At 40.3% G+C, this 15,511-nt stretch overlaps 1 protein-coding gene across 2 annotated transcripts in view; it reads right to left on the bottom strand.

Annotated features, from left to right (window-relative positions):
- Nucleotides 1–15,511, bottom strand: part of LOC126259660 (RNA polymerase II-associated protein 1) — a 200,129-nt gene that overhangs the window by 151,838 nt on the left and 32,780 nt on the right. For both annotated transcript variants that reach the window (XM_049956595.1, XM_049956596.1), the window contains exon 3: nucleotides 8,535–8,650. In XM_049956595.1, the coding sequence (XP_049812552.1) occupies nucleotides 8,535–8,650 (116 nt within the window). The remainder of the gene's footprint in view (nucleotides 1–8,534; nucleotides 8,651–15,511) is intronic.

Below are 15,511 nucleotides of genomic sequence, written 5' to 3'. Positions count from 1 at the left end.
AGTCATTGTGACAGCTGGACTGCTGGCAGCTCTGTGGAGCTGACAAGTGACTCCTCCTGCTGATTTCGTATGACTTTTTTACACTGACCCCCGCAATGTTCAACAGTCCCTGTCCATCAGTAAATGAGGTCTACTTGCTCTTGGTTTAGCTATAGTGGTTCCTCCAAATTTCCACTCCACAGTCACATCACCAACAGACAACTCGGGTAGCTTTAGAAAGGCTGAAATGTCCCTGATGGATTTGTTGGGTGACATACAATGAATAGTCCACATTTAAACTAACTGAGCTCTCTTGACCAACCTATTCAGCTGTTACTGCTTCTCTTCTGACAACACAATACTCCCCACCTCCTTTTATTCTGATGGGTTCATCACTCTTGGCAGATAGTGTTCAATTCTATGTTACACAGAGGTGACCAGATACTTTCAATCAGATAATGTATGTGTTTACCAGCAATAGTACACATTTTGATTCCTGAAGGTAAGTATTGGCAAGCAATTCTGTCTCATAATGATGAACTCTGATACAGTATAGTGTACAGTCTGCAGTTCAGAGCGGTTGGCTGAAGCACCTGCCAAAACAGACAGATCCAGCAATTCATATATATTTCTCACTGTTCCCTAGTTCACTGAAAGCAACAGGGATTTTTATCGGGTCCTCATTCCGGATCCACTTTCCACCCGACTTCTTTAGTTGCTTCGTGAATCGTATTTGGAGATGACACTAAAGGAAATGTTGCAATGGTGTCACATTTACTGGAAAGGGATTGACTCCAACAACGAAAGAATGATCAGGGTGTGTAAAGTGTGCACCCAGAACTGCATAGCCCCAGCTCAGCATTTCTCACCTTAGTTTTAGCAGGAGCAACCTGGTGAAATATTGCACACTGACTTTCTGGGAAAATTAAAGGAAGCAATGTGGCTGTCGACAGTGAACGAATTTGCCGGTTTCTCTTATGTTGTTCACACGTCCACAATCACCACACGTGCCACAATTTGGCCACCATTTGTGGTGTTGGGGGAGCAGTATTATCCCCTCAAAGGACCCTACATCCACCATTATGACCTCTGGCTTCAGCATAAAAGTATCTACGCAACAAGCAGCAGCAGACACAGGCCTTAGATAGCAATGTATATACTTTATAGTACTCCTTGGGGATGTGACAGTATTTACAACAGAAAAACCAGTGGCACATTGTCGAGTGTGCTGTCAAACACATATGCCACATAAAACAAAAGGTGCTAAAGTCAGCTACAGCATACCATTGTCTAGAGAAAGACAACAAAATATTATAAAATTGTTAAGGTTTCATGGTGACTTGTTGACAAATTGCCTGTTGGCTTTTTCTCTGGTTCTCTGGCCTTCATTTGTTTGACGATTTTTCTGACATTTCACCATAACAAATGGCTGGCAGTCCTCCAGTACACCACCAGCAAAGGAAGGTGAAGCTTTCACAAGGCCAGCCACTGAAGCTAGTGAAATGACAGAAAAGTCACCAAACAAATGTTGGTCAAAGAAGCCACAGAAAGAGCAGAACCCAATAGACAATTTGTCAACAGGTGACCACAAAAGCCTTATCAGTTTTGTACCACACTTCTGCGGGGAGGAGACCAACGTCTTGAGCAAAGATGGAAGAAGAAAGCGTGACTGCCACCCTCTCTCACCTTTCTACCTTTCTATCACAGTGCCATGATGAAGGGATCATACCAAAGTTCCTGAAATGTAAGTGCCTAATCATGAACATCCAAGCACATCATATCTATGAGCTTTCCTTTGTGAGCAAATTCATGCAACATGGAGAGCCTTGGCAAGAATGGCATGAGGAACTTTTGGACATTTTTTTTATTAACAAAGAGGTAGTTTGCTTCGAGACAACTGGGATATGATCAACAGCATCAGTCATGGGAGCATGCAGAACTGCACCAAGCAAAACCATTAGCTTGTACTGTGAAGAAAGAAGAGTTACAGGCTACCAATAGCCTTAACAATGACAAGAGCATATTGGTACTGCCTGTTAACAAGGGAAATGTGACTACTGTAATGAAGACCATTATGTCAGCAGAAGATTTGGGACCTACTAGATCCGACAACGTACCAACCACAGACCTGATGCAGTGGATCACATGGAATACAAATCAGTTAATCAAGGTGACACAAACATCATGTTCAACTAAGACCAATTCTCTACTTAATCTATCCTCTACTTAACCTATCTTTGGCAAAGAAAGGGGTAAAATATGCTGCTGTAAAATTTTTCGATAAATTACCAGATGAAATAAAAAGTCTAACAGACAGCAGCAATTGTTTCAAAAATAAATTGAAATCATATCTCCTTGACAACTCCTTCTATACCACAGATGAATTCGTGAACACAATAAATATATCCTCCCCATGAACCATGGACCTTGCCTCAGCGATACAGATAGCCGTACCATAGGTGCAACCACAACGGAGGGATACCTGTTGAGAGACCAGACAAATGCATGGTTCCTGAAGAGGGGTAGCAGCCTTTTCAGTAGTTGCAGGGGTGACAGTCTGGATGATTGACTGATCTGGCCTAGTAACATCAACAAAAACTGCCTTGCTGTTCTGTTACTGTGAACAGCTGAAAGGAAGGGCAAGCTACAACCCTTATTTTTCCTGAGGGCATGCAGCTCTATTGTATTGTTAAATGATCAGGGTATCGTCTTGGGAAAAATAAAAATATTCCGGAGGTAAAATAGTCCCCCATATACGGGCAGGGACTACTCAGGTCAAAGACGTTATCAGGAGAAACAAAACTGGCATCCTACGGATCGGAGTGTGGAATGTCAGATCCCTTAATCGAGCATACAGGTTAGAAAATTTACGAAGGGAAATGTATAGGTTAAATTTAGATATAGTGGGAATTAGCGAAGTTCAGTGGCAGCAGGAACAGGACTTATGGTGATGTGAATATAGGATTACAAATACAAAATCAAATAGGGGTAATGCTGGCGTAGGTTTAATAATGAGTAAGAAAATAGGAATGCAGATAAGCTACTATGAACAGTATAGTGAGCGCATCATTGTAGTCAAGATAGACACAAAGCCCACACCCATCACAGTGGTACAAGTTTATATGCCAACTATCTTCACAGATGAGGAGGAAATTACAGAAAAGTATGATGAAATAAAAGACATTATTCAGATAGATAAGGGAGCCAAAAATTTAGTAGTCCTGGGGGACTGGAATTCGGTAGTACGGAAAGGAAGAGATGGAAAAATAGTAGGTTAATATGGACTGGGGGAAAGGAATGAAAGAGAAAGCTGCCTTGTAGAATTTTGCACAGAGCATAACTTAGACACAGCTAACACTTGGTTTAAGAATCATGAGAGAAGGCTGTACATGTGGAACAGAGTTGGAGACACCGGAAGGTTTCAGATTGCTTATCTAATGGTTAGACAGAGGGTGTGGATGTGGACTCTGACCATAATTTATTGGCTATGAACTGTATGAATATCAAGAGCTCAGTTGGAAAACCAGTCCGGAGCAAAGAAGGAAAAGCAGAAAGATGGAAGGAGTATAGAGAGGGTGAATACAAGGAGGATGTACTTGAGAAAAATATTATGGAAATGGAAGAGGATGTAGAGGAAGGTGAAAAGGGAAATATGATAATGCATGAAGAATTTGACAAAGTACTGAAAGACTTAAGTCGAAACAAGGCCCTGGGAGTAGACAACATTCCGTTAGAGCTACTGGTAGCCTTGGGAGAGCCAGTCATGACAAAACTCTTCCATTTAGTGAGCAAAATGTATGAGAGAGGCGAAATACTATCAGACTTCAAGAAGAATATAATAATCCAGATTCCAATGAAAGCAGATGCTGACAGGTGTGAAAATTACCGAACTGCCAGTTTAATAAGTCACGGCTGCAAAACACTAACAGGAATCCTTTACAGAAGACTGGAAAAACTGTCAGAAGCCGACCTTGGGGAAGATCAGTTTGGATTCAGGAGAAATATAGGAACACGCAAGGCAATACCGACCCATGACTTCTCATAAAAAATAGGTTAAGAAAAGGCAAACCTATGTTTCTAGCATTTGTAAACTTAGAGAAAGCTTTTGACAATGTTGATTGGAACACTCTCTTTCAAATTCTAATGGTAGCAGGGAGTGAAAGGCTATTTACAATTTGTACAGGAACCAGACGACAGTAGTAAGTGTCAAGAGGCACAAAAGGGAATCAGTGGGTTGAGAAGCAAGTGAGACAGGGTTGTAGCCTATCCCCGATGTTATTCAATCTGAATATTGAATAAGCAGTAAAGGAAACAAAAGAAAAATTTGGAATTAAAGTCCAGGGAGAAGAAATAAAAATTTTGAGGTTTGCCGATGACATTGTAATTCTATTAGAGACAGCAAAGGACTTGGAGGAGCAGCTGAACGGAATGGAAAGTGTCTTGAAAGGACGATATAAGATGAACACCAACAAAAGCAAAATGAAGATAATGGAATTTAGTCGAATTAAATCAGGTGATGCTGAGGGAATTAGATTAGGAAATGAGACACTTAAAGTAGTAAAGGAGTTTTGCTATTTGGGAAGCAAAATAACAGATGATGGTTGAAGTAGGGAGGATATAAAATGTAGACTGGCAAATGGCAAGAAAAGCGTTTCTGAAGAAGAGAAATTTCTTAACATCAAGTATAGATTTCAGTGTCAGGAAGACCTTTCTGAAAGTATTTGTATGGAGTATAGCCATATAAAACATGAATGGTAAACAGTTTAGACAAGAAGAGAACAGCTTTTGAAATGTAGTGCTACAGAAGAATTCTGAAGATTAGATGGGCAGATCACATAACTAATGAAGAGGTACTGAATAGAACTGGGGAGAAGAGAAATTTGTGGTACAACCTGACTAGGAAGGGATCGGTTGGTAGGGCACATTCTGAGGCATTGAGGGATCACCAATTTAGTACTGGAGGGAAACTTGAGGGGTAAAAATCGTAGAGGGAGACCAAGAGATGAATACAGTAAGCAGATTCAGAAGGATGTAGCTTATAGTAGTTACTCAGAGATGAAGAGATTTGCACAGGATAGAGTAGCATGGAGAGCTGCATCAAACCAGTCTTTGGACTGAAGATCACAACAACACAACACAGGTATAGTATATGTACTTTGTGCCATTTAAGGGAATGGGATATGTAATAAAAATTTTAAGCTTTTTTTAAAAAAGAGAATCTTGATTCGTGTATGCATTTCTCACGCACTTGACACGTTACACATCATAATGGTTACTGTGAGAGTGATCAATGGAACACATAACTAACTAACTAATCATAAGTGCTCCTGGTCAGCTCTGATGTTGTTCTTTTACCAAAGTGCCACTCAATAATTCTGCGGAGTATATTAGTTCCATTTTCCCGCAAGACATCACTACTCTCTTTCATACATGTCTTGCCACAAGCTATTTCATGTGGAATGGCAGATTCTACAAGCAGCTTGAAAGCGTCACCATGGGTAGCCCACTTATCCAGTGGTAGCCAACTTCTTCATGGAACATTTTGAAACACAGGTGCTGGATTTGACACCTTGCAAACCAAAGGTGTTGTACAGGCACATCAGTGACACCTCTGTTGTGCGGAACTGTGATGAGGAACAATTTGGTGACTTCCTAAGATATCTGAACAGTCTCGATGCCAACATAAAATTTACTACGGATTCAGAAAGGGCCAACTTCTGCCCTCTCCAGATATGCTGGCTACAAGGGATAGTGAGAACCTGGGACACAGCGTGTATCAAAAATCAAAACACAAGCCAATACATGCACAAACTTTCACATAATCACTCGAGTCAGAAGATAGAGATGATTAATATACTTGTAATGAAAAGGAAAGTTGCTACTCACCATATAGCGGAGATGCTCAGTCGCAGATAGGTGACTCGGCATCTCCTCTATATGGTGAGTAGCAACTTTCCTTTTGGTTATATTGTTATATTCCATCCTGGATTTTCCACTGTTTGATTTAATATGCTTGTAACACACACAAGACAAATTTGTGTGCTGCAGCAACTAGCTTGTGAAATGCAGCACCTGGAAAGCAGTGTGAGGAGCCATTCTGCCATACGTCCCCATAAAGGGTATTTACAAACCAACAAAAATGATCAATGAGTGTTGCAGACTGGCAAAGGAAAAATGAGCCAATTTGCAATGTTGGGAATATACCGCAGATGCTGTGCATGTGGAAAAGTCTATGTTGGAATGACTAGATAATCAGTCAACACCAAGATCACTGAACAGAAGCAGTATTGCAAGTTGGGGCAGGTGGAGAAATCAGCTGTGGCAGAGCATTTGCTATAATAAAATTCGCTGACATGGAAGTTCTCGCTGTGGAGTAGAGGTAACATGCCCACTTGTTCAAAGATGCCATGGAACTCCAAAAACATGCCAATAGCTTTAACAAGAAACAAGAAAGTCTCAAGGTGAACAGATCCTGGATTTCAGTGCTGCAGCCAATGACCATTGCATGTAGCAAGAGGAGAATCATGTTGGTAATGACCACAGAAAAGCCCTCGAAGTTATGAGAATGCCATTCACACACAATGGTGAAACATGAGAAAAATCATCGAACAAATGTCAGCTGAAGAACCCGAGACAAAAGCCAACAGGCAAGTTGCCAATAAAATATTGTTGGAAAAAGATAAGAATATTGTCACTTATGACAACTTATTGAGAACCAATTACAAAAAATGGTATTCATAATTTGTTTACTGAAAATGAATTTCAGTGGTACATAGTGAACAGGGCATTGAGGCAGATGACATGAAATTGTTAGCTGCTGAACGTGTTCCTTCTGTCAGAAGAGAGAAAGTAGTTGGAGGAACGAAGTAGTATACTACAATATACTACTTTGTATATCATCCATGAATCTAAGTCAAGTAAGAAATTTGGAATACCATTCTTGCAAATGGGGGTCTATTGTGCTATCACTTGTATCACTTCATGTAGATCTTCAGCATGCTCACCATCTGCCCGAGAATATGTGATAATCAGTGTAATGACATTACATGTATTAACAGTCAAATAAAAAAAAATCTGAATTGTAACTTCATACTGGAGGGGAATGATAATCACTTTTTAACACATAAAATACCCACTTTTAACTGCATTTTTGAGAAATTTCAGAAACAGTGTCTAGCTCTTAATAAGAAATTTCTGCAAATGCTGTCAGAGGAAACTGAAAACACCAAAACAGTTGAAAACTTCTAGTATAAGAAAAGGAAAAATTACATCACTTATGTGCATTATATAACCTATAATTGAGTGTGACCTGTTTAGGTAGGAAAGGAAGCATGTTATTCCTGATGTGTATGTTAATTTGTATGAGGACTGGTATTTGTTTGTTGCTACTTTTATTTCAGAGTCTTGTAGACTGTGGAGGGTGGAAACGCACAACTGGAAGCAAGTTCCAATCACATCAAAATATATACAGGAGTGCACTGGAAATAGCATGCAGGACAGTCTTTGGGCTGGAAGTTATGGCACAGCTGTCATACAATTGTAATTATGTGACTTTCACTTGCTCACAAAGTTATAGGAATACTTGAGTTTAAAAACTCTTGCAGCTAACAGCAATTCTCCGGCATAGTGCTACAAATGCTGAGAGAGCAGTTCGAAGATTTATACAGTATCATATTAGAAACCTCATAGCAAGATACACTAAATGACATGATATCTATAGTGTTCAAACAAAAAATTACTACAAGTGTATGACAAGTATGCATAAATTTGATGCAAAGATTTATTGAATTAGAAATAATTTCTATATTTCTTTTTACAACCCTCATATGTTTGGCAAAAAAAGTAGAAACTTTTTATTCTGTAATACATAAGTTCAATATTTTTCTTTTTTTGTGGGTAGGAAGTTTCAGTTCATCTGAGCAGCTATTGCAGTTATTTATTTTTTACATTAACTGTTTTTATAATGCATCATCATAAATTCAAAACAAATGAGTTTGTTCACGTTGTGGGAAAGCGTTAACAAAGATGAAAAGAAAAGCATTGTTGGCACAATGAACTGAACATTTTTGTCAAAACAATAGCCATAACCAAATGATATCATTTGTATGTTATTACATACCATATGAAGATGGAAATCAAGCACTTACTTTTAGAAAACATAAATTACAGCGTTTAAGAGCACAAGAAGAAACAATGGCAGACTCTCAGATGGTGTAAATACAAATTTATAATGCAGGACTTTAAGGACAAGCAGAGGACCCAGGTGACATTCTGGATGACTACTACAAGTAAGATCAAAGCAAATATGTAAATTTGCCAGCCTGAACATAATGAGCCTAACAAACGACTAGTCAAGAATGATACATCACATAAAGGGCTTCATATAGTTTGCTACGTCAGTCTTACTTCTGTTATCTCCTCAGACATTTCCTTTTCAACATCCCCTCTCCTACAATTCCAGATTTTCTGTGAATAGTTTCTGCTACTTTCATCAACTGTCTGTACATTTTTAATTTTAGCATCCATTCTTAGCTAATATCAAATTGCAGACTTACTGATTTATCCCTGTAGAAAACTTGTGGAAAGCCACTCTGTGATGTTGCTGTAGGTTGGACAATAGGAAAGTGTCCAACATTTTTCTCCTTTATTTCACCAAGCACAGATAGACTACCTGCAAGTAATAAACAAAGAATGATATAAAGAAATACCATATCAATCAATTATTTTATGAACAACCTGTGCAAGCTATCCAAAAGATATGTAAACAATTTCGGTATACTATCTATGATTCATTGTAAATATTAACAGTTTGCATTTACCACACATCTGCAGACAGGTGACACCTGCGACATTCCTGCTCTCAATTAAGACATAAATTGATTAACAATATTAGTTCAAAAATTTGTAACATTCTCATTGTATTACTGCGGTTTCTCAGCCAATAAAAAGTTTTGGAGCAGTAAGCAATATATTAATGCTCAAATACATATCATGATGAATTGGAGGTGATGATAATTGTTGTTTATCTTAATACATCTTTCTTGTTCACTGCAGAAGAACTGTGGTTAGCTTTGGATTATTCTATATTATTATGTGATTGTAAGCATCTTACTTTACAAATAATCTTCTGAAAACTAATTTTCATAACATTCTTTATTTATCGGTACTTTTTCACTTTCACAAATCAACATGACTCTAACTTCAGCAACTGTCTAATAACAACCAACACATTTTTAACAACTGAACTCTATGACCTAATCTCCACTCTTATATAGTTTTCTGACAATGCATGGAATTTTCAGTATTATTACAATTATTACTTCAAATCGATTACAGGGAAAGAAGATTTTTATAAATAATTTAACATATAACATCATGTTCAGCATAAAATAAAACAAGTGTTTTGTGAATTGCATGATTTTCTACGCTAAATTTCATAAAATAAATCTGTTTAATAATTAATATTTAAAAATTTCAATTTTCATTAAAAATAAATTGATGTTCTAAGTCCCTACAATAGTGGTGATTCCACTGCTAAAGCCTTATCATTTTACACAAAAACAATGTTTCAACACATACCGGGTATTAGTACCGTGAAAACCATTTACATCTTGATCATATAGATCCATAATCTTATAACAGCTATTAAATTATTTTCTTGTGTAGCTTAATTATTACTTCAAATGTTGTTATACAATGATTAGTCTAAGTTGAGACTTGGAGGAAAAAAAAAAATTCATCCGGGAAGAGGGAAGGAGAGGGAAAGACGAAAGGATGTGGGTTTTAAGGGAGAGGGTAAGGAGTCATTCCAATCCCGGGAGTGGAAAGACTTAAGACTTACCTTGGGGGGAAAAAGGACAGGTATACACTCGCACACACACACATATCCATCCGCACATACACAGACACAAGCAGACATTTGTAAAGGCCTTTACAAAGATGGTCTTTAAATATGTCTGCTTGTGTCTGTATATGTGTGGATGGATATGTGTGCGTGTGTGTGCGCGAGTGTATACCCGTCCTTTTTTCCCCCAAGGTAAGTCTTTCCGCTCCCGGGATTGGAATGACTCCTTACCCTCTCCCTTAAAACCCACATCCTTTCGTCTTTCCCTCTCCTTCCCTCTTTCCCGATGAGGCAACAGTTTGTTGCGAAAGCTTGAATTTTGTGTGTATGTTTGTGTTTGTTTGTGTGTCTATCGACCTGCCAGCACTTTCGTTTGGTAAGTCACATCACCTTTGTTTTTAGATATATTTTTCCCACGTGGAATGTTTCCCTCTATTTTATATATATATATATATAAAAACAAAGATGATGTGACTTACCAAAAGAAAGCGCTGGCAGGTTGATAGACACACAAACAAACACAAACATACACACAAAATTCTAGCTTTCGCAACCAACGGCTGCTTCGTCAGCCAATGAACACACCCGTCAACTCCTATCCTTAATAAAAGTCCTCAATCTTTCCTCTCCCACATCCACACCGGCTGTTCAGAGCATCCTCCTACAGGCCAACTGCAAATTAGAACAGCATGCCACCCTCCACCTCAAAAAACTATCCAATCTCCTGGTTTCCCACCTCCGGAAAGGCAACTCACTCACCCCTCACAACCTTTCCAGCAAACCTCAACCTCCTCTCATTGCACACAAACCCAGTCTCGCCCATCTACTCAATCTCCCACTTCCAGCTCCACTCCCTCCAAAACCTCAAAATTCCAATCAACACAATCTGGAACCACAACACCCTAATTCAGTAGTTAACCTTTCCTCCAAAGCTCTCTCCCAATCCGAAACCTCTGTCCTATCCATAGGCCCCATCTTCAGCCCCACTCCCAGATTCAACCAAACAGCCCTCGTCAAAGATTTACTGTCCTACACTCGTACTCTCTGCTGGAAATATCACTTTGCCACGAAGAAAAATGATCCTAATCCTACTCTTAATGATCAAACTTCCCAAGACACTGTCCAAATTGAACCCCGCCTGGAACAGTTCTGTCCTCTGTCACAGCGGGACCCACCTCCTCTTCCTCAAAATCACCCTCTCCAAACCTTCCAGGAATTTCTGATTTCCAGCCTTGCCTCCCAATCCTTCTTAAAAGACCTTAATCCTACTCCCAACATCACCACTGCTGAAGCCCAGGCTATCCGTGATCTGAAGGCTGACCGATCCATCGTCATTCTTCCGGCGGACAAGGGTTCCACGACCGTGGTACTTGATCGTCAGGAGTATGTGGCTGAGGGACTGCGTCAGCTTTCAGACAACACCACATACAAAGTTTGCCAAGGTAATCGCATTACCGATGTCCATGCGGAGCTTCAAGGAATCCTCAGAACCTTAGGCCCCCTGCAAAACCTTTCACCTGACTCCATCAACCTCCTGACACCACCGACACCCCGCACCCCTACCTTCTACCTTCTTCCTAAAATTCACAAACACAATCATCCCGGCCGCCCCATTGTAGCTGGTTACCAAGCCCCCACAGAACGTATCTCTGCCTACGTAGATCAACACCTTCAACCCATTACATGCAGTATCCCATCCTTCATCAAAGACACCAACCACTTTCTCGAACGCCTGGAATCCTTACCCAATCTGTTACCCCTGGAAACCATCCTTGTAACCATTGATGCCACTTCCTTATACACAAATATTCCGCAAGTCCAGGGCCTTGCTGCGATGGAGGACTTCCTTTCACGCCCATCACCTGCCACCCTACCTAAAACCTCTTTCCTAATTACCTTAGCCAGCTTCATCCTGACCCACAACTTCTTCACTTTTGAAGACCAGACATACCAACAATTAAAGGGAACAGCCATGGGTACCAGGATGGCCCCCTCGTACGCCAACCTATTCATGGGTCACTTAGAGGAAGCCCTCTTGGTTACCCAGGCCTGCCAACCCAAAGTTTGGTACAGATTTATTGATGACATCTTCATGATCTGGACTCACAGTGAAGAAGAACTCCAGAATTTCCTCTCCAACCTCAACTCCTTTGGTTCCATCAGATTCACCTGGTCCTACTCCAAATCCCATGCCACTTTCCTTGACGTTGACCTCCATCTGTCCAATGGCCAGCTTCACACGTCCGTCCACATCAAACCCACCAACAAGCAACATTACCTCCATTATGACAGCTGCCACCCATTACATATCAAACAGTCCCTTCCCACCAGCCTAGGACTTCGTGGCAAACAAATCTGCTCCAGTCCGGAATCCCTGAACCATTACACCAACAACCTGACAACAGCTTTCGCATCCCTCAACTACCCTCCCGACCTGGTACAGAAGCAAATAACCAGAGCCACTTCCTCATCCCCTCAAACCCAGAACCTCCCACAGAAGAACCACAAAAGTGTCCCTCTTGTGACAGGATACTTTCCAGGACTGGATCAGACTCTGAATGTGGCTCTCCAGCAGGGATACGACTTCCTCAAATCCTGCCCTGAAATGAGATCCATCCTTCATGAAATCCTCCCCACTCCACCAAGAGTGTCTTTCCGCCGTCCACCTAACCTTCGTAACCTCTTAGTTCATCCTTATGAAATCCCCAAACCACCTTCCCTACCCCCTGGCTCCTACCCTTGTAACCGCCCCCGGTGTAAAACCTGTCCCATGCACCCTCCCACCACCACCAACTCCAGTCCTGTAAGCCGGAAGGTGTACACGATCAAAGGCAGAGCCACGTGTGAAAGCACAGACGTGATGTACCAACTGACCTGCCTACACTGTGACGCATTCTATGTGGGAATGACCAGCAACAAACTGTCCATTCGCATGAATGGACACAGGCAGACAGTGTTTGTTGGTAATGAGGATCACCCTGTGGCTAAACATGCCTTGGTGCACGGCCAGCACATCTTGGCACAGTGTTACACCGTCCGGGTTATCTGGATACTTCCCACTAACACCAATCTATCCGAACTCCGGAGATGGGAACTTGCTCTTCAATATATCCTCTCTTCCTGTTACCCACCAGGCCTCAATCTCCACTAATTTCAAGTTGCCGCCACTCATACCTCACCTGTCATTCTACAACATCTTTGCCTCTGCACTTCCGCCTCGACTGACATCTCTGCCCAAACTCTTTGTCTTTGAATATGTCTGTTTGTGTCTGTATATGTGTGGATGGATATGTGTGTGTCTGTGTGCGCGCGAGTGTATACCCGTCCTTTTTTCCCGCTAAGGTAAGTCTTTCCGCTCCCAGGATTGGAATGACTCCTTACCCTCTCCCTTAAAACCCACATCCTTTCGTCTTTCCCTCTCCTTCCTTCTTTCCTGACGAAGCAACCGTTGGTTGCGAAAGCTAGAATTTTATGTGTTTGTTTGTGTGTGTATTGACCTGCCAGCGCTTTCGTTTGGTAAGTCAATCATCTTAACAAAGATGATGTGACTTACCATACGAAAGTGCTGGCAGGTCGACAGACACACAAACAAACACAAACATACACACAAAATTCAAGCTTTCGCAACCAACGGTTGCTTCATCAGGAAAGAAGGAAGGAGAGGGAAAGACGAAAGGATGTGGGTTTTAAGGGAGAGGGTAAGGAGTCATTCCAATCCCGGGAGCGGAAAGACTTACCTTAGGGGGAAAAAAGGACAGGTATACACTTGCACACTCGCACACAAGCAGACGTGTGTGTGTGTGTGTGTGTGTGTGTGTGTGTGTGTTTTTATGTATCAAAACTTCAGTGGATTGAGATGTTTACTGAGGCGTTGTATTGTATACTACTAAATGTCTGTTACATTGCATATCACATTTCTTAATTGTAATAGTGCTAGGTAGGAGAAACCACTGAACTACATAATGAAGCATTAACAGTGTCATATCACTAAACTTTATAAGTCTGAAACAGAAGCGATTTCGAAGATGGCTGCTTAGCTGTGGGCATGCAATGATTTTGAATAATTTTTTATACAAGTCAAAATAAAACACGGTAACTGAAATTTGTGTCATGTCGAACTAGTGTTACTGACATATTTCTACAATACCCAATTCTTATATGTTTCGTATAAAATAAGGATCAAGCAGAAATTGTTCCAACTATTTTCTCTTACACACAAATTATATAATTGCAATGTGATCCTGCATTCTAAAGAATATGCCATCTGGAGCACATAACAATATATCAATAATAGTAGAAAAAGATATGGCTACTGAGATTGGACGTCTCTGGTAAGTTAGTTACCATACATTCTTCTTTTCTTCTCCTTTAGCACCACAGCCCTTAATGTGCCTTGTCCTCCTCAACAACCTGCCTCAATATATTTTTGTTCTCTGCTTTTTTCTCCTCCATTCTCAGATCTCCTTTTTACCAAGATCTTCCAATACGATGTCCCTCCATCTCATTCTTAGCTGGCCCTTCATCTGGTGGAATAAAAGCTTTGTTTGATAATTTTTTTGGAGTGTCCAGTCCTCTGCCATTTGTTCCCCTTGTCATACTCAGCATATTCTCTGTAATTTGACAAACTTAACTTTATCTTAACTTGTGTAAGTTACTTCAGTTCATTGTCATATTGCCCTCTCCAACACTCTGTCTGTCTCATAGATTTTTCATTCAAATGGTTTTAGGTTGTTCATGTCCACCTTTGTCATCATCCGCATTTCTGACCCATATGTAACGACTGGTTATACAAGGATAAATCATACTATTAACTTTGTTGTTTTTGTCTTGAAAGTCCATGAGTTGGCAAAACAGGCTTTATATACTAGTTGTATACTTTGTCTGACATAGTGTCTCATATCATTTTTGTGGTTAAAAGGACACCAAGATAACTGAAGTGGTTACTAGTTTTGAAATGTTTGTTGGAGACCTTCAGGTCATGTAATGTTTTCCTGGCCCTACAGTGGGACACTATTAGATATTCTGTCTTATTTTCACCTACAGTGAATCTATTTTTTGCTCCTTTTTCTTCCATTGCTTCATATATTTTTTTAAGGATGTTTACATCTCTTGCCACAATTGAATATCAGCTACATATAATTACTGGATTACATTATTATTGTCTCTCTCTTGCCTATTTTACTATCACACTACACAGTATGAAGTTAAACAAAACTGCATAGAGGTCATCACACTGCTTCACTTCACCTGTAAAGTTTAACCTGTTACCTATAAACAGAATGTTTCACCGACAACAAATGTAATATTAGTATTGTATCACCTATTTGCAATACTTACCCCATCTTTCAAGAGGAGTGACTGATCAAAAGCTAGTGCACTTTCCTTTCCTGATCTATTAGATTCATTCATTCATCACATACTGTAGAACCTCCTGGGATGTGGCTCAAGCCAAGATGCACATTTATAAAACCTAAGGATACCACAGAAACTTAAGCAGTACACTGTATTAATAATAAACTGCCATGTACTGCTTATTACTATTTGTGCTAACAAGTCTACATCCACACTCAGCAAACCACTGTCAAGTGGGTGGCAGAGAATACCTCTCATTGTGCAGTTATTAGGGCTTCCTAGTGTTTCATGTATGACACATGGGAATAATGATTGTTTGAATGTCTCTGTGCACAC

The sequence above is a fragment of the Schistocerca nitens genome, chromosome 5 (assembly GCF_023898315.1).
Source record: "Schistocerca nitens isolate TAMUIC-IGC-003100 chromosome 5, iqSchNite1.1, whole genome shotgun sequence".
NCBI lineage: Eukaryota > Metazoa > Arthropoda > Insecta > Orthoptera > Acrididae > Schistocerca > Schistocerca nitens.
The sequence above is the reverse complement of the archived record's forward strand: the minus strand, read 5'-3'. Positions and strand labels throughout refer to the sequence as shown.